The 24,636-nt window shown below is 41.4% G+C and overlaps 2 protein-coding genes across 5 annotated transcripts in view; both read left to right on the forward strand.

Moving 5' to 3' along the window:
- The window catches only part of LOC116600127 (membrane-spanning 4-domains subfamily A member 12-like), a 68,048-nt gene extending 65,250 nt beyond the window's left edge, over positions 1–2,798 (forward strand). For all 3 annotated transcript variants that reach the window (XM_032360233.1, XM_032360234.1, XM_032360235.1), the window contains one exon: positions 2,635–2,798. Coding sequence is in view for 1 of the 3 variants with exons in the window: in XM_032360235.1 (XP_032216126.1) it covers positions 2,635–2,724 (90 nt within the window). In the remaining 2 variants the exon portion in view is untranslated. The remainder of the gene's footprint in view (positions 1–2,634) is intronic.
- Positions 2,799–5,416: 2,618 nt separating this feature from the next.
- LOC116600183 (B-lymphocyte antigen CD20-like) overlaps positions 5,417–24,636 on the forward strand; it is a 47,570-nt gene continuing 28,350 nt past the window's right edge. Inside the window, exons 1-4 of one of the 2 annotated variants that reach the window (XM_032360308.1) lie at positions 5,417–5,818; positions 14,177–14,272; positions 16,619–16,762; positions 18,779–18,835. In XM_032360308.1, coding sequence (XP_032216199.1) covers positions 14,228–14,272; positions 16,619–16,762; positions 18,779–18,835 — 246 coding nt within the window. In that variant the 5' untranslated portion in view covers positions 5,417–5,818; positions 14,177–14,227. The remainder of the gene's footprint in view (positions 5,819–14,176; positions 14,273–16,618; positions 16,763–18,778; positions 18,836–24,636) is intronic. The other variant, XM_032360309.1, reaches the window with a different exon arrangement.

Here is a 24,636-nt window from a genome sequence, read left to right on the forward strand (position 1 = left end):
TGTTGGTGGGAATGCAAGTTGGTGCAGCCACTTTGGAGAACAGTGTGGAGATTCCTCAAGAAATTAAAAATAGAACTTCCCTATGACCCTGCCATTGCACTACTGGGTATTTACCCCAAAGATACAGATGTCATGAAAAGAAGGGCCCTCTGTACCCCAATGTTTTTAGCAGCAATGGCCACGGTCGCCAAACTGTGGAAAGAAATTGGGTTAACCTTTGATCTGATAGGAGAGAAGGAAAGGAAATAATTGAAATTAGGTGAAGAAATTAGAGAAGTGCAGGGATCCTCAGGTCAGAGGTGTTTATGGGTGGCTGGAATAGAAGGAGTAAACCCTGGGTTCTCAGCATAACCAAACTCCACACAAGACCTCTGGAGTTTGAGTGATGCGTATTAAAATAACCTGAGAGAAAGGAAAACTTCTCAAAGGGACACTTAGCATATGACTAGAAAAATTACTGACAGTGAGGATAAAAGTTTAAATAACTTAATTTAAAAACCCTCAGTGAGCAAGAGATCTTGGATCTTGAAGCTCCATGGTCTCTGGAATGAAATTCAATCCACACATTCTGAGAAGAGAAAGTATTTTTTTTTTTTTTTTAGATTTTATTTATTCGACAGAGAGAGATCACAAGTAGGCAGAGAGGCAGGCAGAGAGAGAGAGAGGAGGAAACAGGCTCCCTGCTGAGCACAGAGCCTGATGTGGGACTCGATCCCAGGACCCTGAGATCATGACCTGAGCCAAAGGCAGTGGCCCAACCCACTGAGCCACCCAGGCGCCCCGAGAAAGTATTTTTTGCTGTGTAAATGAAGATGCAGCCTCCAAACATCAAGGAAAAGGGGAAACAGCTGAGTCCCTACTCAAGAAACAAATGTTAACATTTGAACATTTTTTCTCTACCTACATTTACCAAATATATCAGGTTAATTCAAAATGGAAATGATTTCACTTTTAAAGTATTAATAACAGAGGAAAATCTAAACAAGGTAAGGAGCTTTATGAGGCTGAATCCTGGTGTTTGGAGGGAATGAATGAGAGGACATTAGTCTGAGTAGCCAGATGTTGTGCTAGTGTACCAGGCTGTCACACTATACATGATTTCTGCATCAACTAGATTGGGCGGGGGTGGGGGGGGATGGGATGGAGAAAAAGAAAAAAAATTGAAAAATGTTTAGGATATTGCATCTAAAGAATTCTCTGGTCATTTCAGTTTGAAAGTAGTTTTCAACTCCTTGGCCAGAGAAATCAAGTGATGGGTGATGGTGCTCTTTTTCTTTTTTTTTTTTTTTAATTAAAATATATTTGACATATAACGTTTTGTAAATTTAGGAGTAAAACATGTAAATTTAATACATTTAGGTACTATGATTGCCATTGAAGCAAAAATTAGCACCTCTATTTCATATCACATAACTATCATTTCTTTTTTTTGGCTGGAATAATTCAAAGGTAGTCTCGATAGTCATTACTCAAACAGTCAAGGACAGAAATCATGCTCTTGCCAAGAGCAAAACGAACAGCATATACACAGCAACATCAAGTGCTTAAGTCTGCCAGCTAATTTCAGTCTGTGGGTTCCTAAGTCTTGACCCTCTGATGGAAGGTTGACCTTCTGGAAGGAGAGGACCAATAGAGAAGGGAATGTGGGAAAAAAATGAGAAAAGAGTCATCAAGAAAACTGGAACATGAAATTATGTTTTGTGTACCACTTATAGATATACCATAGCAAATGATAGTGGATAAAATACAGTTTTATGTCAACCATAACGAAGTAATAACCTACTTCAAATGTATTCTAAATTCTTTCCTCACATAGTAACCCATTAAGCATAGGTTTAAATTAGTAAGTTTGAATTGTACTAGTTTCACTAGAAAACAAAACATTCATGTTTGTTTAGTTCAGGTGTTTAGAGTTTATGAAGCATTGTCACTACTTTCTAAACTAAAAAAAGAAAAAGAAAGAAAGAAAACATCAAAAGCAAATGTTTTGTTGATTCCTGAGGGGAGGAAGTAGGACGAGGAGGGTCCTGGATGGTGAGAATATTCCTATTAACATCGCTTCCAAAATACCCACTCAAAATCCTGTGGTCTGACATAGACAGGGCTCTTTGATCAGTTTCTCAGATATGACTTGTCTGCCTAGAAAAGAGATGACTCAAGAAGAGGTGTGATATCTCTCAGAGTCCAAGAATTAATATTATTATTCAAGAATAACCTGGAAGGGGCACCTGGGTGACTGCCTTTGGCTCAGGTCATGATCCCAGTCTCCTGGAATCAAGCCCCATGTTGGGCTACTTGCTCAGTGAAGTCTGCTTCTCCCGCTCCCTCTGTGTTCCCTCTCCCTTTTTCTCTCTGTCTCTCACTCTCTCAAAGAAATAAATAAAATTTAAAAAAATAACCTAAGAGAAGAGTAGAGAAGAAAATATGCCAAAATGAGAAATGTTTATTTCAACCTGATTGTGTCCTTTCTCTGAGCCCCTGCATGTTATGTCTCCACCTACCAAGTCAGAGTAGGTCTTTAACTGGGAAGATTTTGGAAAGTTATTTAGTAGAAAACTTCAGTGACATAGATAGAATAAGACCACTTTTTAAAATGCATTTATGATCAATTTACTAATGCTCCACTTTTCTCAGGTTCATGATACAAGAGAATGCTTTTATTACATGGTGAAGAACAGAACCATCATGGCCTCAGCCCAGAATGAAAATTTTAATGGTGAATGAAGGAAGAGCATCATCATTTTGTTCAGGCAACTTTCTAGAAACACATTTTTGTAAAGTTTGTCCCAATGTTTCTTTTTCCCAGTTCTGTAAATAAAGATTAAAATTAATGACTCTGGCTATATTTTCTGTATGGAGGATTTTGAGTGTAAAGTGTCCTCAGTTTGGATCTGGTTGTCTTGAGTTAAGGAATTATTTTACTTCTTTATTTCAAGAAAACCCAAGGGGCCACTGCCCAAGGTGTGCCCAGGACCTTCCCCCAACAGGAGTTCCAAAGTGAAAAGCAGACACATCTGGAAAAGATGCATTTAGAAGACCCCACCGGATTCTGTCCAGAGGAAGAAAGTGAAAGAACAAATATCTTTCAGCAATCAAAACCCCAGGTAGGACCAGAAAGGAGGCTTTCTCCTTCTGCCTCCCCCCACCAACTCCTGCTTTCACTCATTCTCTCTGTGTCTGTCTCTCAAATGAATAAATGAATATTAAAAAAAAAGAATCTGTTTCTTGGTTTGTCTCTCTCTCTCTCTCTCTCTCTCTGTGTGTGTGTGTGTGTGTGTGTGTGTGTGTGTTTTCCTTTGTTCATTTGTCTTGTGAATGAGATCTTTCCATTTGCAATAACATGGATGGAGCTAGAAAGTATAATGCCTAGTAAAATAAGTCAGTCAGAGAAAAGACAAATACTACATGATTTCACTCCTATGGCAAATTTAAAAAACAAAACAAATGACCTTATTCCACTTTTTAAAGGTTAACTTAGTATTCATGAGCCTTTACTCCTTACACAAAGCTTTGAGTTAATTTATCAAGCTCAAAAAATTGAACCGAAATTTTTCATCAAATTAATATATTAATTTTGGAAGAATTGAAATCTGTTTTATATTAAGTTATCCCATCCAAGAGCATGGAATGTCTCTCATTTCATTCAGGTCCTCTTGATCATTTTCTGTGTTTGTTTTTGAAGTTTTAAACTTTTCCTCATAAAGATTTTATATATACTTGTTTAAATTAATCCCTGGAATTTTTATAGCTTTCATTATTACAAATGTTTTTTTCTTACTACATTTTGTAGTTGGCTATTAGTGGTGTAGAAAAATGATAATGGCTTTTGTAGGCTGATTTTGGACCTGAAAACCCAGATAAACGATTTTCTTAGCTCTAATAGTCTTTTTGGCAGACACAATTGACTTTTCAAAGTAAATGATCATATCCTTCATATCATTTAATCGTCTTCATTACGAACTTCGCTACTTAATATCCTTTTCTTTTAACGTTGACCAGTTCAATGATAAATAATAACAGTAATAGTGGACATCTTTGGATTCTCCCAACCTTAAAGGGAATAAACCTCTAGTTTCCCCATATTGTATAATGTTTGGTGTAAGTGTAGGTTCTATTTTTCACTGTTAAAGAGATTTCCTTTAGACTGCAAATACATGCCTTGGCAAGAGTCTAGAGAACATTCCGGAAATATAGGAATTTATTAGGTCAGCTTCATTGGCAAGGGGTGACTTATCCCTGAGTTAAAATGATGTGTTAGCTCAAGCACCTGGGAATGACTTCCTAGTCTGTCATTTACTAACGGGAGCCTGGCTTGCAGATTAATGGCATTTGATATTTTAGAACTTTCTTTGCCTAGGTTAGAAGAAGGAATTCGAAGATTCAGGAAAGTGGGGACATGCAATGAAGCTATTCTATACAACAATCTATCCTAATGACATCCTCTAAGAGGTTCCAGAAGGCACCATCTTCACCAGGGCATTAAGTCATGCACTGGTGAAAAAGCAGCGACACACTGAAGAGTTCTGAGGTAGCTGTCATTCCTAAGCCCAAGACCCCAGTGGGGAACATAGCAACAGGCTCAAGTACCCTGATCCCAGTGGGAATTATGAGATCCCCAAGTGGCAGAGGGCTAATGTCCCTTAACTATCAGAGACACTGTGGGTAAAATTTAAATTCCCTTCCCACACATGTTCCCCAAACTCCTGCCAATACAGATTGTTGCAGTCTTATAAGTTTTCAATGAAGAGACAAACTAACATCAGAGAGATGAGATTCTTAAGAAGGATGTCATCTCGTGTTTCACGCGAGGCTCCTGTGCTGCCATTATTTTTCCTGAGACCAAACTTGGAAGTCTTGCACGGGTACTTCTTCAGTTTAATAATAAAAGATATATTGTGGACACTGCGGGGGGGGGCGGGGGTGTGCTGTGGGAGTGCTGTGAAGTGTGTAAACCTGGCGATTCACAGACCTGTACCCCTGGGGCTAAAAATACATTATATGTTTATTAAAAAAATAAAAATTAGAAGTAAAAAAAAAAAGATATATGTGTATTCACCACTTATTGGGCATCCATTGTGTGCTAGGGAAGTGCTTTACCTGCATGTATTCATTCTGCCCTTTCTTTTCTTGGAAAATTATGCAATAAGGAGTCTATTCTACCCTAACACAATCTATACTCTTCCCGCTGGCTGTTCCCGAGTCCGGGGACAGAGTATGATGCTGACACAACCAGTTAAAAGTGGCATGCTGTTAGCCCACTCTCCACCCTGCCCTCATCCGGGGAGCCTGCGCGCTCAACGCAACTGCGGGGGTGGGGGGTGGGATCTCACCACACCCCGGGGGTCCGCGCCGCGCTCCTCGCGCAGCAACCCCCCACAGCCGTTCTCTTGGCCACAACCGCAGCGTTGGAACCACACGCACGAGGCAGGGGATGAGAGCCACAACCAAGGAAGCAGCGCCCACCGGGCTCCCCGGGCTGGAAGGCCCCGAATTGAGGGCACCCCTGCAGGATCACGCTCCTCTCGTCGTGCGCCCAGGGCATGACGTCCGTGTAGGGAGCCTATGCCGGGTTGACTCTAGGACTCAGACCCGGTCACCCTGAATCAGAGGTTGCCAGGCCCTGGCTCCCCGGATGGCCTCATCCTGGGTCCTCCCATCGCTAGGAATGTTTTACTGGTAACAGTACTTGAGTTGAGAAGATCCATGCTCATCCAACGCGTTTCAGCCCCATTCAGACGGCTGGGTGGCTTACCAAGCATTGCCTGGGAGAATCTTGTATCACCTGAAGGAAGGAACCGCCTGAGGGAAAGAGGACCTTGTGAGTGACAGCCTCATTACCAACCCAAGCCTGAGTTCTCAGCATGCCCCCAGTTCGGGTTCCTATTTGAAACCGTTTTCTCTTTTTATCCTGATGCTTCAAATCTCCATGTGAGATGGTCTTGAGTTTGGATTTCAGTTATTTTGTATGATCAGTGTTTATTACCTTGGGGTGTGTCTCCAGGGTCCCCAAAGGGAATTTTGTGTGTTCACATATAGGATTGAAGCCATTCCGTTCCAGACTTTCCATCCAAATTTGATGAAAGGTTATGTGGAATTTGAGTTTGCTTTTTAGGACTGCAGTAAGAATAATGCAATCATGGCTATATTTATTGTATACTTACTGCATACCGTACTTTTCTAATTTCTTCCTCTTTAATATTGACTTCATGAAAAATGAAACAAGATGGGATCGGGAGGGAGGCAAACCATAAGAGACTATTAATCTCACAAAACAAACTGCAGGTTGCTGGCGGGGGTGGTTGCTGGGGCTGGGTTATGGACATTGGGGAGGGTATGTGCTGTGGTGAGTGCTGTGACGTGTGTAAACCTGATGATTCACAGACCTGTACCCCTGGGGCAAATAATACATTATATGTTAATAAAAATTTTTTTTAAATATTGACTTCATGAATGGCATAACCCCTGTATTGTATACTGAGAACTATCACCTAAAATACCATGAAATGAAAGCCAATTCAGTTATGTTTGACGAACACGTAGAAATTTGTTTCTATTATACCCTTATTCAATAATCATTGAGCTCCTAAAATGTGCCATTTGCTGTGCTTGAAGTCTATAGTTAAAAGGTCAGTATGACACAAACACACCAAAAAAAAAATATATATATATATATATATATGGCTTATTGATGGAACTGAAACTAATCAGAATACTGAAACTAATCAGAATACTGAAACTAATCAGAAATACCTGGATTGTTCTTTGAGAAATCCATGTAGTTGCAGATGGCAAGATTTTTTTTCTTTTTATGACTAAATAATATTCCGTTTATATTGCGGTATTGTGGTATTGTGGTATTATGGTATTGTGGTATGTGGTATTGTGGTAAACGTATATACCACATCTTCTTTATCTATTTATCTGCTGAAGGATATTGAGGTTGTTTTTCTACATTAGCTTTTGTGAATAATGCTGAAACGAACGTGGGAGTGCAGATATCTCTTCAAGATAGTGAAGTGGGATGGCTGGATCATGTGGTGGTCCAATTTTTATAATTTTTTTAGGAACTCGCATACTGTTTTCCATAGAGGCTGTACCAGTTCACATTCCCAGCAACAGTGCAGAAGAGCGGCCTTTCTCCATTTCCTCACCAACGTTTGTTATCTTTTGTCTTTTTGATAAGAGACACCCTAACAAGTGTGGTGTGATAGCTCCACTGTAGTTTCAATTTGCATTTCCGTGATGGTTAGTGATGTTGAATATCTTTTCATATACCTGTTTGCCATTTGTGTGTCTTCTTCAGAAAAATATCAGTTCAGGTCTTAACCTATTTTTAAATTGAGTATTTGGGGTTTTGTTATTGAATTGCAAGCTTTCCACATATAGTTTGGATATTAATCCCCTGCTGGATATATGGTTTCCAAATATTTTCTCCCTTTATGTAGATTATCTTTCATTGATTGTTTCATTTACTGTGCAGAAATTTTTTAATTTGATGTAGTCCCACTTGTTTATTTTTGCTTTTGTTGCTGGTGCTTTTGGCGTCAGACCCAAAAATCCCATTGCCAAGACAAACATCAAGGAATATTTTCCCTATGTTTTCATCTGGAAGTTGTGCGATTTGGGGTTTTATGTTTAAACCTTTCTTCCATGTTTTTCAAATATTTTATTTATTTATTTAGTTGACAGAGAGAGAGAGATCACAAGTAGGCAGAGAGGCAGGCAGATAGAGAGGGGAAAGCAGGCTCCCCACTGAGCAGAGAGACCAATGCGGGACTCTATCCCAGTACCCTGGGATCATGACCTGAACCTAAGGCAGAGGCTCAACCCACTGAGCCACCCAGGTACCCCTTTCACCCATTTTTATTTGATTTTTTTAGTATAGTGTAAGATAAGGGTCTGATTTTATTCTTTTATATGTGAATATTTAATTTTCCCAAAACCATTTATTGAGCAGAATATTCTTCTCCTATTGTGTATTCCTTTGTCAAAATTGCATGGATTTATTTCTAGACTCCTTATCCTGTTCTACTCATCTGTGTGTCTGTTTTTATGCCAACACCATAATGTTTTAATTATTATAGTTTTATAATATAATTTGATATCAGGGACTATGACATTTAATGCTGGTTTAATGTTGTGTTAGCCATTCAGAGACTTCTGTAGGTCCATACAAATTTTAGGATTGTTTTGTTCTGTTTCTGTGAAAAAAAAGTCTTCAGAATTTTAATAGGAATCACACTGAATCTATAGATTGCTTTGGGCATTATGGAAACTTTAACAACAGTAATTCTTATGATCCATGAAGAAAGACATCTTTCCATTTACTCATGTCTTCTTAAATTTCTTTCACCAACATCTTATACTTTGTTGTATATAGATCTCTCATTTTCTTGGTTAAATTTATTCCTAAATATCTTTTCATGCTATTGTAAGTGGGATTGTTTTATTTTTTTTTTCAGATACTTCATTGTTAGTGTATACAAACAACTTATTTTTGTATGTTAATTTTTAATCCTCTGACTTTACTGAATTCATTAATCAGCTTAACAGTTTTTTTGATGGAGTCTTTAAGGCTTCCTATATGTAAGATCATATCATCTGCAAACAAGGAGGAGTCCTCCTCTTCCTTCTAATTTGGATATCTTTTCTCTCTTTTTCTTGCCTAAGTGCTCTGACTAGGACTTCGACTACTCTGTTAAATAGAACTGACACTGCTGGCCACCCACGTCTTATTCCTGATCTAAAAAGTGTTCAGCTTTTCACTATTAAGTACATTTGCTATGTGCTTGTCATATGTGGTCTTTATTATGTTGTGATACATTCCTTCCATACCTAAATTGTTGATAGTTACTATCATGAAAGGATGTTGACTTTTGTCTGATGCTTTTTCTCATCAATTGGGTTTTTTTTTAATCCTTCATTTTGTAAGTGTGATGTATCACATTTATTGATTTTTTTAATTTAATTTTTTTCAGTGTTCCAAAATTCATTGTTTATACATCACACCCAGTGCTCCATGCAATACATGCCCTCCTTAATACCCACCACCAGGCTCACTCAACCCCTCACCCCTCTCCTTTCCAAAACTCTCAGTTTGTTTCTTAGAGTCCACAGTCTTTCATGGTTTGTCTCCCCCGCCGATTTTCCCAACTCACTTCTCCTCTCCATCTCCCAGTGTCTTCCATGTTATTCCTTATGCTCCACAAGTAAGTGAAACCATATAATTGACTCTCTCTGCTTCACCTATTTCACTCAGCATAATCTCTTCCAGTCCCGTCCATGTTGATAGAAAAGTTAGGTATTCATCCTTTCCTTTTCTTTTTCAATTTCTCTTCAGTGTTCCAGAATTCATTATTTATGCACGACATCCTGTGCTCCATGCAATATATGCCCTCCATAATACCCACCACTAGGCTTACCCAACCTCCCACCTTTTCCCCTCCCAAACCCTCAGTTTGTTTCTTAGAGTCCACAGTCTTTCATGGTTCGTCTCCCCCGCTCCAATTTCCCCCAACTCACTTCTCCTCTCCATCTCCCCATGTCCCCCATGTTATTCCTTTATGTTCCACACATAAACGAAACCATATGATAATTGACTCTCTCTGCTTGACCTATTTCACTCAGCATAATCTCTTCCAGTCCCATCCATGTTGATAGAAAATTTGGGTATTCATCCTTTCTGAAGGAGGCATAATACTCCATAGTGTATATGGACCACATCTTTATCCATTCCTCCATTGAAAGGCATCTTCATTCTCTCCACAGTTTGGCAACTGTGGCCATTGCTGCTATGAACATTGGGGTCCAGATGGCCCTTCTTTTCACTACATCTGCATCTTTGGAGTAAATACTCAGTAGTGCAATTGCAGGGTCACAGGGTAGCTCTATTTTTAATTTCTTAAGAAATCTCCATACTGTTTTCCAAAGTGACTGCACCAACTTGCATTCCCACCAATGGTGTAAGAGGGTTCCCATTTCTCCACATCCTCTCCAATGCTTGTTTCCTGTCTTGTTGATTTTGGCCATTCTAACATTTATTGATTTTTATAAGTTGTATCATTCTTGCATCCCAGGGATAAATCCCACTTGATCATGGGATGTATTTCTTTTAATGTGCTATTGAATTTGGTTTGCTAATATTTGGTTTGCTAATATTTTGTTTGTTCTCACATGTATGTTCATCAGGGATATTGACCTATAATTTTCTTTTCTTATAGTGTTGTTATCTGGCTCTGGAAATAGGCAAATGGGGGCTCATAGAAAAAGTGTGGAAGCCTTCCTCCCTCTTCCATTTTTTTTTTCAAAAAATTTATGAAGGATTTGTATTCTTTAAATGTTTGGTAAAAATCAACCAGTGAAGCTATTTGGTCCTGGGCTCTTTTTTTTTGGGGGGGGGGGTTGATTATTGATTCAATCTACTTACTCATTAATACTCTATTTGTATTTCCCTCTTCTTCATGATTCAGTCTTGGTAGATTGTCTCTAAGAATTTGCCGTTTAAGAGTACTATCTCACGTAGTTACTGAGTAGTCTATATGAGTTAATACATGTATAGAACATAGAAGTACTTGCCCAAGTAAGCATCCTGTCATTTTTAGCTTACCTTTTTCTTTATATTTTCTAGGGTAACAATGGCAGTTTTAACAGATACTGTATTTTTTTTAAATTTTTATTTTAGTAATCTCTACACCCAGTGTGGAGCTTGAACTCACAACCCCAAGATCAAGAGTCACATGCTCCACCACTGAGTCATCCAAATGCCCCTGATACTGTTTTTTTTTTTTAAGATTTTTATTTATTTGACAGACAGAGATCACAAGTAAGCAGAGAAGCAGTCAGTGAGAGAGAGAGAGGAAGCAGCCTCCCCGCTGAGCAGAGAGCTCAGGTCCTGAGCCTGATGCCAGGCTCGATCCCAAGACCTTAGGGTCATGACCTTAGCCAAAGGCAGAGGCTTTAACCCACTGAGCAATCCAGGCACCACCACCCCCCTGATACTGTTTTATTTTTTTATTTCTTTTCAGCATAACAGTATTCATTGTTTTTGCACCACACCCAGTGCTCCATGCAATCCGTGCCCTCTCTAATACCCACCACCTGGTTCCCCCAACTTCCCACCCCCCCCCCGCCTCTTCAAAACCCTCCAATTGTTTTTCAGAGTCCACAGTCTCTCATGGTTCACCTCCCCTTCCAATTTCCCTCAACTCCCTTCTCCTCTCCATCTCCCCTTGTCCTCCATGCCATTTGTTATGCTCCACAAATAAGTGAAACCATATGATAATTGACTCTCTCTGCTTGACTTATTTCACTCAGCATCATCTCTTCCCCAGATACTGTTTTTAAACATACTAAGGTTGCAAATAATCTTACCAGACCCAAAAGAAAAATAAATTTTCTCATTCCACGCAAGGTTGCAGTATATGGGTTGTTAGATCCATGGATTGGTGGTGGAGTTTTAGGACCTGGTTCAGCAAACCAGAGTTACTCATACTTGAGCACTGGTCATCAAACTGAATCTCTTTGGAAAGTGAATCTCTGCTACATCACAGGACATTTAGTTCTTCTCCTCTCACACGAAAGAGAAAGGTTTTCAGTTTTGCCTCGCCATCACCTCCTTCCTACTCCTTATCCCAACATTACAACATAATGACCTGGCTAACTAGAGTAATTGGAAATGTGTGAATGCCTCCGTAAGCTTTTAATATAATGGGGTTTACATTGACTAAGTGATGGCAGACTGAGTCTGAGCAGTTAATTCTCCTCTGTGGGACACGTGGCTAATTGATCATCTTGAAATGTACTGTGGACTGATCCTTAAATTAATGATTGTTTGCACATAACATTCAGGGCCAATAGCTATGTGTATTTTCTACCGGGGAAATGAATGAAACCTGTGGTGCTAATCAACTCTTGGCTGCCTCTTATCCCAAAAATAGCCACCAGTGGACCATAGAGCTTACTCATAATATTTGAGTCCATCTTTCATATTTATTCCTATAAATATCCATATCTTTATATACTTATTTATCCTTTACAAGTGGATATCCACTTGAAGAAATGAAATACACATATGCATATTTACACTTTTGTACCCCCCAAATCAATGAAAAATAAAATACATCCTAACATGTTCACATTGCATGGGCAGTATAATCACCTTTATTAACACTTCAAATCTTCCCTTTGTGTATCATGATGAATTCATGGCTTTTTGTAGACCAGTCATTTTAAATGGTCATGATTTTTATTCTTTTTTTGGTTATTCAACTTGTCTCAGCTCACCCAGTGAAGGCCCCATTAACCTGGTTTCTTTGTCCTTTGAGCACTGTATCTAATATTCTCAACAGCATTCTTGCTTTCTTTCAAGAAGAGGGCGTCCATATACATTATGCTTTTCTTCAGTAACTACCCTCCTGCTTCTTTGTGAAAGAAAAGACAATTAGAGAACCAAGCATGGACACTAGGGTTACACAGGAGATTTAATAGTGAGGAAAAGCTCTAGTTCTTCTGTTGGGCAAAATTTTGGAACCAAGCCAGAAACATTTATTTTGGAGGGGTCTGAGTTCACATGTATTCTTATGGTTTGAGACTTTTGACTATCAAAACTCTATACTCTATTGATTTCATCTAAATTCATAGAATCCAGCCATTTTCCTAAATAAATGAAGAGAGAATAGGAGAGAAATTACATGGAAGGAGTGATTGCTTTAAAAGGGAAGACCAGTCTACAGCCATACCACCCTGAACATGCCCGATCTCATCTGATCTCAGAAGCTAAACAGGGGTGGGCCTGGTTAGTACTTGGATGGGACAAAGGGAAGATGAGGGGGTGCCTGGGTGGCTCAGTTGGCTTATCATCTGCCTTTGGCTTAGGTCAGGATCCCCAGGTCCTGGGATAGAGCCCAGTGTTGGCTGCCTGGTCTGTAGGGAGTCTGCTTCTCCCTCTCTCTCTGCCTGCTGCTCTTCTTGCTTGTGATCTATCTGTCAAATAAATTAATTCTTGTTTGATGCTACAGGTCAGTTATAGGTGTGCCTCCATGTGTCTTCATTCTGGACTCTACACTAAAGTACAGCAAAATCCTGGGAAATGATATCCTCACAACAGAGGAAAATGATAGAAACTTACAGTATCTCATCAGGTCTTGGCTCAGGCTTGGCATGTGTCATGTCCCTCACATTAGACCAGTGAAAGCATGGTCCAGGGTCGCATCCAATATCAGCAAGGTATAAAGATATATTCCTTCCATGGAGTGGAGGGAGGACACTGCAAGTCACAAGGCGACATGTGAAGGTGTAGAGCTCTGTAACAGAGAAAAGGGAAACAATAATTGGGGACAGTAATTCAACTGACCATAGCTACTTCTCAGAACCCTCATCTACCAGTAAGCCCTTGGAGAAAGTTGCTAGGCACAATCTCTGACAATTTTAACAACTTAAGGTACAAAATACTGCCTTTTGTCCCAAGGTTTTTTTTTTTTTTTTTAGTACCTAGCCATTATTCTGGAACATTATGAAAATTCCCACTTGACATACATCCTCTTACACTAGTTTTAACTGAAATAAAGAGGAATTTGTCTTACATGCCTCAGACATTTGTGGCTTGTAGATATCTCTAAAAAGGCAACTAGATTCAGAGCAGTGAAAACCATTAGAATCTTTGGGTAATACTCCCTCCATCTCTATACTCCAGGGGTTCCTTCACTCTTCTTTTCAAGTCCAGTTTGGGACTATATTGTCTTAGTGCTAAATATAATTTCTTGGGAAGGGAAATATGATTGCCTCAATTACATAAGATGCCCACAACTTTTCCAAGCAACTGTGGCTAGATTGAGAGATATTCCTGTGAAGACCAAACATGGCAACCAGGATCCCAAACTTGGGTGACCCTAGGGATTTATGGGAGGAGGTAATTATTGGAAAAAGTGAAAATAAAGAGAGTGGGGCACTTATATCAAAAGATAACTACTCAGTCTCATTTAAAGATCATGATGGCATCATAAAACATGAGCAGTAGCTCTTGGTTTTTGACAGAAAGTTATTAGGTATGTAACAGAATAATATCAGTGAGTTGACTCAAATCTTCTTTCAAGGAAAGTAGTGGAAAACCAGAGGCTGCAATATAAAGTGTCTTATCTCAAAAATAATCAGTTTAACTTTTCTCTGTATTTCTCTACAGAAAAAGGAGTCCATTCATTATCTGCAATTTCTATACCATATCTTAATTAAAATGCCAAGAAGTTATACCCTAAGACCGGAGACCAGAGCATTGGGGGTAAGAACTAAATGCTATTTAGGTTAATAAATGATGAGCATTGCATCTTCCTAACATAAAAGGGAAGGCACTGGCCACATCTACAGTGAACTCCCCAAAGGAAGGAAAGTTGAAGAAAGTATTCTGAGTCGATAGTTAATTGGACACAAATTATGGATCCACAGACTATTTCTGAGTAGTTCAATAGCATCACAATCTACTGAGGATTTTAACAAATACTCAGACTGGTTATGAATTTCATAAGCAATGAGAAGGTCCATTTTCTTCTTTTGTTTTTAAACAGTTTGAAACAAGTTTATAGATCATAAATGAGGTGGTCAGGCTCAGGCAATGGACCCAAACTCAGAAGGGGATGGAGACACTGGGGCTCTGTGGCCAGTGGTCATTTGATAACATTGGGCTCAAAACATCCTCCCCCTATATTCATCTCTGAGATCATATTCCATATCACTGTTCTCCCTCTCACCTCTCCTAAACCTTAGAATGCTGTACCATTTTGTATTAACCACTAATATTTGTGGGGGCTTGATGCACACTTCAATATATGCCAGCAAAAACTAAAACTTGTCCTCAGAAAATTCCCAATATAACAAATCTATGATTATGTCCAGCTGGCTGGTAGCTATTTGGCCCATGGCTAGAATGCAAGGCAACAAAGCGTCATGTAGAGCAGAGGCAGGACACTGGTCTTTTTCTACCTCATCCCCCATCGCCATGGTATTTTACAAATGGACTGCTTTCTCCTTGTCTCTTTCTGTGCCCTGGACAACAGTCATGGCAATATGTGTGAGAAGGGGTAGGCTTGTCACTGGCCATCCACAGGCCTACCAGTAAGATCCACCACCTCAGAGAGGATGAAGGGTTTAGGATCTTCTACCGAGTTCTTCCTACTAAGCCCTACTGAGCCCTCTGCTAAACTCAGAGTAAGTCAGTGGACTCATGGCCCAGAAAGGAGTTGATTCTGAAAACTGTGACAGTAGTGGGCAGGTCCATTTGATCCCATTCCAAATGGCCATCCCCCATGTGCCGGATCAAGGCATGAGTAACCAATAAATGCATGCTTTTGTGTTGTCTCAGTGTAAACTTCAAGGGAGAGGAGTCTCATCACCCAATAACCACTTCATGCCTCTCTGTTGCAATTAATTTTATGCGCCAACTTGCTTGGACCACAGGGTGCCCAGATAATTGGTCACATTATTTGGGGTGTTTTTGTAAATGTCTTTATTTTATTTTATTTTATTTATTTTTATTGAAGTGCAGTTGACACACAATGTTACATTAGTCTCAAGGGTACAACATAGTGACTGGGCAAGTCTAGACCTCATGCTATTCTCACTGCAAATGGAGCTACCACCTGTCACATGCAACACAGTTACGATACCATACACGGTATTCCCTATGCTGTACCTTTTATTCCTGTGACTCACTCATCCATAACTGGAAGCCTGTATCTCCCATTCCCTTTGGTCCATTTTGCCCATCTTCCCACCCCCTCCTGTGAAGGTGTTTTTGAGAGGAGATTAACATTTAACTCAGGGAACAGGGAACTTGGAGTGAGGCAGACTGTCTTCTATAATGTGGATCTGCCTCATCCAATCAGGCGAAGGCCTGGCTAAAACAAGAGTGACCTTCCCTGCCTGCCTCAGTAGTTGCAGACACCCTTGTCACTGGTGTGTGTCCGTGACTCTACCCCATCTGGAGAATAAGGCCCGACTCCTATGGAGAGTCCTCCTTCTTGCTTTTTTGAACAAAGTTTAGGGCTCTGGTTCAGAGTAGAGTTACAAAAGATAGCACAGAGAATGATAGTGGGCAGAGCAAAAGGAAACTGAAGCTCCACTCCCAAGACAAGAGAGGATGAAGAATAAAGGCCAGGTCCAAAAGTACCCTTTTGGGTCAGTGGTAGAGAATGAGAACACACCTGCCATCCAGATTTGATCTCACAGATCCAACAGTACAAAGGAGAGGGATGTCAAGGCAGAACCTGAGTGATCCTCAGGGCCAATCGCCCTCCTTTGGGTCATGTGTCCTCCTGAACCGAACAGACAAATAGGCCCCTGCTTTTTACTTAACCAGAGCCAACCAGAAAATCAGATATTAAACATCTCTGAAGATGTCAACAAAACAAAAGCACATATTCCCCGCTTAAATAAATGTGGAGACCTCACCATCCATTTGTGGCTGCCCTTTCTTTATCCATCTTGGTTCTTCCCCGACATGTAGCTCTTTCATCGCTGCTTCAGAAGTAACCAGGATAAGCTGGAAATGGCCATGACATTTCAGTCACCATATTGTAATCATCCAGATAGATTTTACCTGAGTATTCACGACAACTCTCTCTTCTCACAGGCTGCACAAATCATGAACGGAGTGATTTACTATGCTTTGGGGTATCTCTGTTATGCATTATTCCTCCAAGAAGAGAAGAGAGAAAGTACTGGTTATATTCCTGTCATTGTTACAATAGTTCACATATTTTGGTCATCGCCATTTGTGAGTAAACCATGGTGCTATTGATTTTAATTTTTTTTTCTAACTTGTCCAGTAAACTACTCAAGAGATCAAGCAACGGGTAAAGACCTAGTGTCTGAGTCTATGGAGCTCATTCTGCTATGGAAAGAGCCTTCACAAAATGTGGGTGGGGGTAGAGAATATATACTTAGGAAAAGTCTTTTTATGTTCATGCTTTGATGGGTTCCTTGAGAAGGTGAGGTGTGCATGCAGAAGTGATTTTGAGAGCGTATGCTTGAAAAGCAGTAAAGACAGTGGCTATCTGGATAACTACAAGGCTTTCTCTTTTTCTTTCCTTCTTTCTTCTTTCTTCCCTTTTTTCGTTCTTTCTTTCTTTCTTTTTCTTTCTTTCTTCCTCCTTTTTTTCAGAGTGAAAATCAAAGGCTTGACTGAGCTTAATGTCTGGGGCTGTAGTAGTATTTTTAGAACAGTTACATAATGAAAGAGAAAAGAAAAGACATGAGAGGGCAAACAGGAATTTGGAAAAATGAAACCAAGATTTCTGAAGTGGATATTTCAAGTAAGGATATTGTAAGAATTCCATAGGCATAGTTGCAGAAGTGCCTAATAGGGACATACCTAATTATAAGACATTACACCCAGGGAAGCCCAAAGCCATGGCTTCCCACAAGTTATTATTTTCTCATAGTTACATCCAATCCAGAAGCAAATAGTCTATCAAGGGTCACTATATTCATAAGCAATGTGACGTAGTAACACAACCGATATTCCAAGTGTCCAACTGAACAGAGTTAGAAAGTTAAGAAGAAAGCCAAATGACTCTTTGGGGGAGAAAGGGTTTTATTAGTTCCTTACCCACCATTTTGTACTCCTCAACCAAAAACAGGGCTTTAGGGAAGAAAAGATTTAAATGTAATAACTTTTTGTCAAAGGGCTCTGACACATAGTAATAAGTATTCTGGATGGAAGACATTTCCTTAGAGGCTTTCCTACAGTGTGAGTTAGGTTGAGGGCATTTACCAACACTGAGAAATTTCTGGAAAGAATTGTTTGTCATAAAGAGAAATGCTTTGAACTGAAAGAGTACAATGAATCACCCATTATGAGGCACTGAGAAAGGATCCAAGTCCAAGATACAGAAAAGAAGCTAACAGCAGAAATTAGCCTCAAATTGTAATTATTCAGTTTCATACTAATGTGTATCGGGCACCTTCCAAAAGCGCTTTGGGTTTGTTGCCACAGCAACTCCATGATCGCTATTATTGATCCCCATTTTACAAATTAGGAAACCAAGACTTAGAAAATGTATGTAACTTCTACAAAGTGACCCAGACACGAAGTGTCCATGAGCTATTTTCCTGGACTGCCAAGATTCCCAGTCCCCTTCAGATGAGTCATCTTTTGTTAATGCTATGGGCAGATGGAAGGCAGGTATAAGGTATACCATTGGGGAAAATAATTAAATTCTTGATATATCAGAAACAACGATTCTTTCCACTGTTGCCAGCTAGGGATGTTAGTGCTCAGGACAGGATGTTTGTGGAAGACAACCTTCATTCTTCTGATCAAATGTTTTCCTATTGATGAAATCTTCTTTCTACAGGATTGTGGGTGGGGGGAGTTCCTGCAAGTGAGAGCTGCCCCACTGGTCAGTGGGGGGTACGTTCTAACAATTTATATCATGAGCATAATAAATGACAGTCCAAAGAAGTGATCTACCTACTGGCCATTCCTCATAAAGTCATTGTGTGGTGGCTAAGTCCCATCACCAGCATGAAGGCTCCTTAGTGACCAGAGAGGCTAAAAATGTCTTCTCATCTCTGTAACACTGGTTAACAGAGAAACAGTGAATCCGTTTTGTAGAGTACCGGCTACTGGTCATCACAGAACTGAAGTAATTAAAACCTCTTTCTTCTGAGAATTCTGTGAATTCTGTGATACCTTAGATCCCAAGAATGTCATTGGCATTGCGAAAGTGCTCCTGTAGGGAACCATCAACAGGAGTGGGTGTTTACAAATGCCTGTTTCTTTCTCCAGTTCATCGCCTCGGGATCCACCAGCATACAGGCAGAGAAGTATCCCACAAAATACATGGTACGTTGAAATGCTTTGGAGCAATGCCAAAGATAAACAACGACAACAAAAATCACCTGGCATAAACTGAAGAGAAGGAAATATTACTTCTGAGCCAGCTTTTGCGGGGGGGAGGGGGGAGGATAAAATTTTTCCAGATGTTTGTATAGGAAAGAAGTCATTTAATTTTTACAGGAAGGCACTCTGATGTGTATTTTAAGAATGGGTGTTGCGGAGCGTGCTGTGTGAAGAACAAGCTTTCTCAGGTGTCAGGTGTGAGGATTTTCATGGAATAAATTATCTCTAGCTATCTGAAGGAGTATATATAACCAAACGAAACTGACCTGGGAGTCAGGCCTGAGCAGGGAGGAATGGCAGATGGGGCCAGCTTAGGATATCCACGTGTCGTTGGGGAAAAGGGCATAGGACAAAATAATGTGTGAAAAGAGAATTGCCTTCGGCAAATCCAGGGCTAGAGAATATCACCGGAACGCAGATCAGGCCTTACTAAAATAACATCCAACAGAGCAGGCACATTCCCCTTTAGAACTTCTCCCACTGTGGTTGGGATCACAGTTCTAGAGGTCCATTGCCGGAATTCAAAATCTGACTACCCGACTACTGACCGCGTGAACTGCAGCAAGTTCCTTTCTGCCCTGTGCTTCATTCTCCACCTCTGAAAAACATGGGGCTCCTCCAACCCCCCACCCCCCGACCTCGAAGGATTGTGGGGAGAATTAAAGGAGCCAAGCTCTGCCCACCAAAACCTACCAAGGAGGACAAGGTACTTCAGGGGCTGGAGACAGAAGAAACTAAAGACATATTGTTCCCTAATTCAGGGAAATGTCGGCCTACCTTCCCACCACCTCCCAAAGTAGCTTGGTGGCTATAACTAAGTTTTTATACCTTTTTTTTTTAATGTCTACCACTGTTAACATCAGTTTTTATCCTATGCTTTTTCTAAGCTTTTCAATGTATTTCCAGGGTGTACATGTGACCCAGATGTAACCTGGCATTACTTTTCCCGCAGGGATGTAAGTACAGGTTGACCTCAAAGCCCGTGAAGTGCCCTTAGTTAGGATTTTGCAAATCCCTGGAAGGAACTGTCCTGCCTCAGTTTCTGCATTTGTGCATACTGACCCAATTTTGCTCCACAATATCAAAACAAACAACAACAACAACAAAACAGACCAAAAATCAAAAACCAAAACCAAAACCAAAAAAAAAAAAAAAAAAAAGCATGTGTAGACAAAATTGGCCTCTTCCTTGGTTTTCACAAAAACTCACAGAAAGCTTTTTGGGTGTTTGTTCCTTTGTTTCTTTTTACTTGAGGGTTGGTGGGGTAAGATTATGACTTTATTTTCTAAGTTCTAGCCATGATCTGACTCCTGCTGTGACTCTTTACCCAACCTCTAGCCTTGCTCTGCTTTCTGCCCTCCCGGCCCCTCACCTCACTCCATCTCGAAAAAGCAAAAATGAACTCCTCTTCCTGTCTCACATAGAGCACTTGACATCACTCCTCACAGGAACACAGACTCATCTACCCCAGGGATACTTGTCCAGGAATTTCCCAAGCTAACGTGTCTCAACTTCACAAGGAGAAATCAAATCGTTATTTATCAAGTCATGGAAAAAATGCTTTGGAAAAACTGTTCTAGTGGCAACACCACATTCTGTCTACTTAGGCGACAAAATGCACCTAACACACCTGATACAGGGTGCTCAAATTCCAATAATTCAGTCAAAAGTATTTTCTGAGTTTCGGGCATGTTCTGGGTGTGTAGGGTGTATTGGTGAACACACAGACAAAGATTGATTACCCTCAAGGAGCTGATAACCTAACAGGGGACTAAAGACAATAAACATGACAAATAAGGAAAGAATACGGTGTGGTTCACAAGGTGAAAGCTAGCATGGGAAAAAAAGAAAAGGTGAAAGCTGTTCTGTTGGGGTCCATTATCAAATGAACGAGACTGGGACAAAGCGAAAGTTATGTAGAGGTTTATTCTATGCCAAGCATTAGAAGTCAGACTGACCGGCCAGGGCCACCTCCAAAGAGAGCGACCCCCTCCCGATCTCACAGGCTGGTTTTATAGGGCATAACCGCAGACCCAAGGTACGTGACTTCTATTGTTAAGGCGTTTACTCCCAGAATCAATACCCAGAACCATACCAGGAACTACAGTGGCATTTATTCCCGGAATGAAGTCCGTGGATGTAAACAACAATATGGCTACCTAGGCAATATGGAGTTGCTCTGGCTAAGCAGGCCCTAATAATTAAACAGGTTTTAACATTAAATTGACCCTAACATTCCCCCCTTTTCTTTGGAGATTAGTCAATTTTTTGACTCTTCAGACAGTTCTTGAGGATGAAAACAGGCTGACCTGAGGTGTCGTTAACCTTGAGTGTTGTTTCATCTGCTGTTTTTCTGATTTCCTATTGAGCTGTTTTAGTCTGATGAGGTGTCTCCTGACTGCTGCTGAGTAGGAACAGGGTTAAAAGTGACCAGGTTATGAAACCCTTTTGAGTCTTAGTTTTAGTCCACAGTTAGTGGGGTCTACCAGCAGTGGCTCCCATTTCTGGGGGGTGTCCTTGTTTTCGGCTCATTTGACGTGACGCGTGTGAATCCAAGCCCTGATGCCTTCTACTTTTACTCCCATGGGGGTAGTCAGGATGACCATGAATGATCCCTTCCAGTGGGGCTCCAAGTTGTCCACTCAGTGACGGCGTATCCAAACCAAGTCTCCGGGTTGGTAATGATGCGGTTCTACCTCTGTCTCCATCTCAGTGTAGGCAGCTTGGATCCCTGCGTGGGCTCTTTTTAAGACAGACTGTAGCGCCTGCAGTGACTGGAGTACAGATTGATTGGTCATTTCCGCTAGGGCAACCTCTTGTTGCCAAGGGCAGAGTGGAGGGGGGTCTCCTGAACATTATTTTAAATGGGGTAACCTTATTTAAGTAGGGTGTACATCGCGCCCAAAGGAGGGCGAAGGGGTGAGACCACCAGTCTCCAGAATTTACTTTGTCAAGGTCTCTTTAAGAGTCTGGTTCATTCTCTCTATTTGTCTGGAACTCTGGGGCCAGTAGGCACAGTGTAGTTTCCAATTAGTGCCCATGGCCTTGGCCAATGTGTGTGAGACTGAACTCACAAATGCAGGGCCCTTGTATGACCCAATCGCGAGAGGCAACCCAAACCTAGGAATTATTTCCCCTAGTAGCTTTTTGGCTACCATTCCTGCCATTTCATGTTTGCTGGAAAAAGTCTCTACCCAGCCTGAAAAGATATCCACAAACACTAACTTATACTTGTGCCCATACTTTTCCTGTTTCATCTCTGTAAAATCTACTTCCCAATGAATTCCTGGTTCCCTTCCTCTTTCTCTTTTTCCTCTTCCCATCCTAGTTCCTCCCGCACTTACCACCTGACATTGAGCACATCCATCAACCACATCCTGAGCCATATGCCCTAATTTAGAAACCTGGAACTGTTGACCCACGAGCTCCTTAAGCTTGTGAGTCCCTAAATGAGTGCCCTGATGTATTTGGCTTACTAATTTTTTTTTTCCTAGTCTTCGAGGAAGAATTAACTTTTCTGCCCTAGTCTTAGCCCAATCCCCTTCGTAGTCTAATTTAGTCCATTTTTGTAAATATTTTAAATCTTCCTCTGAATAATCTGGTTTTTCTGGTAGGGCTGGAGCCAGGAATATTACCAGTTCTTGAGCCGTTTCCCTAGCTGCTTGCTTTGCTGTTCCATCTGCTAATTGGTTTCCTTTTGAAACCAGATTAGTCCCCTTTTGGTGCTGTGGGCAATGCATAACGGCCACCTCTTTTGGGTCCCAAATAGCCTGAAGGAGAGCCAATATTTCTTTTCTGTTTTTAATTTCTTTTCCTGCTGCTGTTAATAGGCCTCTTTCTTTATAAATAGCCTCATGTATATGGAGAGTACAAAGGCATACCTGCTGTCCATATAGATAGATATTGGCGGTCTTACCCTTGGCCATCTGCAGTGCCTTGGTGAATGCAGTCAGCTCCACTTTTTGCGCTGAGGTTCCGTGTGGCAGGGCCACCTTCCAGAGCTCCTGTTCAGGAGAAACCACTGCAGCCCCCGCATACCTCTTCCCATTGGCCATGTAGCTACTCCCATCTATGAAGAGAGTCATCTCCACATCCCGGAGGGTAGTGTCTCTAAGGTCAGGCCTTATTCCTGTGATCTGGGTTAGGACCTCCCCACAGTCGTGTGGGTGGTCAGCTAGCTTTTCTGGCAGCAACGTGGCTAGATTTAGCACCGCCAGGAGCCTGAAAATCACTTTCGGTTTGTTGAGGAGGAGGGCTTGATACCCTGTCACTCGGGTGTTTGTCATCCACCGGTCTGGTGGGGTCCGGAGGAGGCCTTCGATAGCGTGAGTAGTGGTCAAGATGAGATTTTGACCCAAAGTTAAGTTACTTGCATCCTTGACCAGGAGGGCTTTGGCAGCAAATATGCGGAGGCAAGGGGGAAACCCAGCCATTACTGGATCTAGTTTTTTTTTTTGCTAAGAAAGGCTACTGGCCTTTGCCAAAGCCCCAGAGTCTGAGTCAAAACACCCTTGGCCATCCCTGCCTTTACATCTACATGTAAGTGGAAGGGTTTGGTAACATCTGAGATGACCAGTGCTGGGGCACTCAGTAAGGCTGTTTGTAATTTTCGAAATGCTCCTTCTGCCTCAACTATCTACTCTACCGTACTGAGTCCTCCCTTAATCAGTTCGTAGAGGGGTCGAGCAATCTCCGGGAACCGCGGTATCCACAGTCTGCAGTAGCCCACTGTCCCAATAAACTCCCTCACTTGTTGGGGCGTGGTGGGGTGGGGGGTAGCAGGTGATCACCTGTTTCCTGGACTCAGACAGTGAACGCACTCCCTCGTGGAGATCAAAGCCTAAATAAGTGGTGTGGCTCTGACAAAGCTGTGCTTTCTTTGCTGACACCTGCAGTCTGTAAGAGAGTTTTTGTCCCCCCCCCCCACCCCTGCAAGCATGACTCATAGTCCTCAGTGGCTATTAGCAAGTCATCAACATACTGTAACAGAGTGACTCCCGGGTTGGTGATTCTGTACTCACGCAAGTCCTTGTGTAGGGTCTCGTTGAAGATGGTGGGTGAGTTTTTGAATCCTTGGGGAAGTCTTGTCCAGGTGAGCTGGCCCTGGAACCCTTCCTGTGCGTCAGACCACTCAAAAGCAAAGAGGGGTTGAGACTCCCTTGCCAAAGGTATGCAGAAAAATGCATCCTTCAGATCTAAGACAGTTTATACAGTTCTTTTGGGGCCTAGGAGGGAGAGTAGGGTATAGGGGTTGGGTACTGCCGGGTGGATATCTTCAACCCATTTGTTAACTTCCCGCAAGTCCTGAATGGGTCGTTATTCCCCAGTTTCAGCCTTTTCTGACGGGCAATAAAGGTGTATTCCATGGAGACTTGCAAAGAACTAGGATCCCGTCTCCTCGGAGGCGGTTAATGTGCTTTCTAGTCCCTTCCTTTGTTTCCCAGGGGAGGGAGTACTGCCCGACGCGAACGGCCATAGCTGTTGCTTTTAACTGTACCACTACTGAAGGCCATCCCTCGGGCAAGCCAGGAGGCCTCCCTTCTGCCCAGACTTCGGGAAATTTGACCTGTAGGGTTTGGAGAAGGCTTCCCTCCCTTATCTCCTCTGGTTTTGAGACTGGCTTATAAAGGAGATGTTCATCTACTGCTGCCACAAGCGTCTGCAAAGTGGGTTGTCCCAAAGTCACTGTCATGTCTCCTTCCGAGAACTGAATACCAGCCCGTAGTGTGTGGAGGGAATCTCTT

This window comes from Mustela erminea, chromosome 9 (genome assembly GCF_009829155.1).
Source record: "Mustela erminea isolate mMusErm1 chromosome 9, mMusErm1.Pri, whole genome shotgun sequence".
Lineage (NCBI taxonomy): Eukaryota > Metazoa > Chordata > Mammalia > Carnivora > Mustelidae > Mustela > Mustela erminea.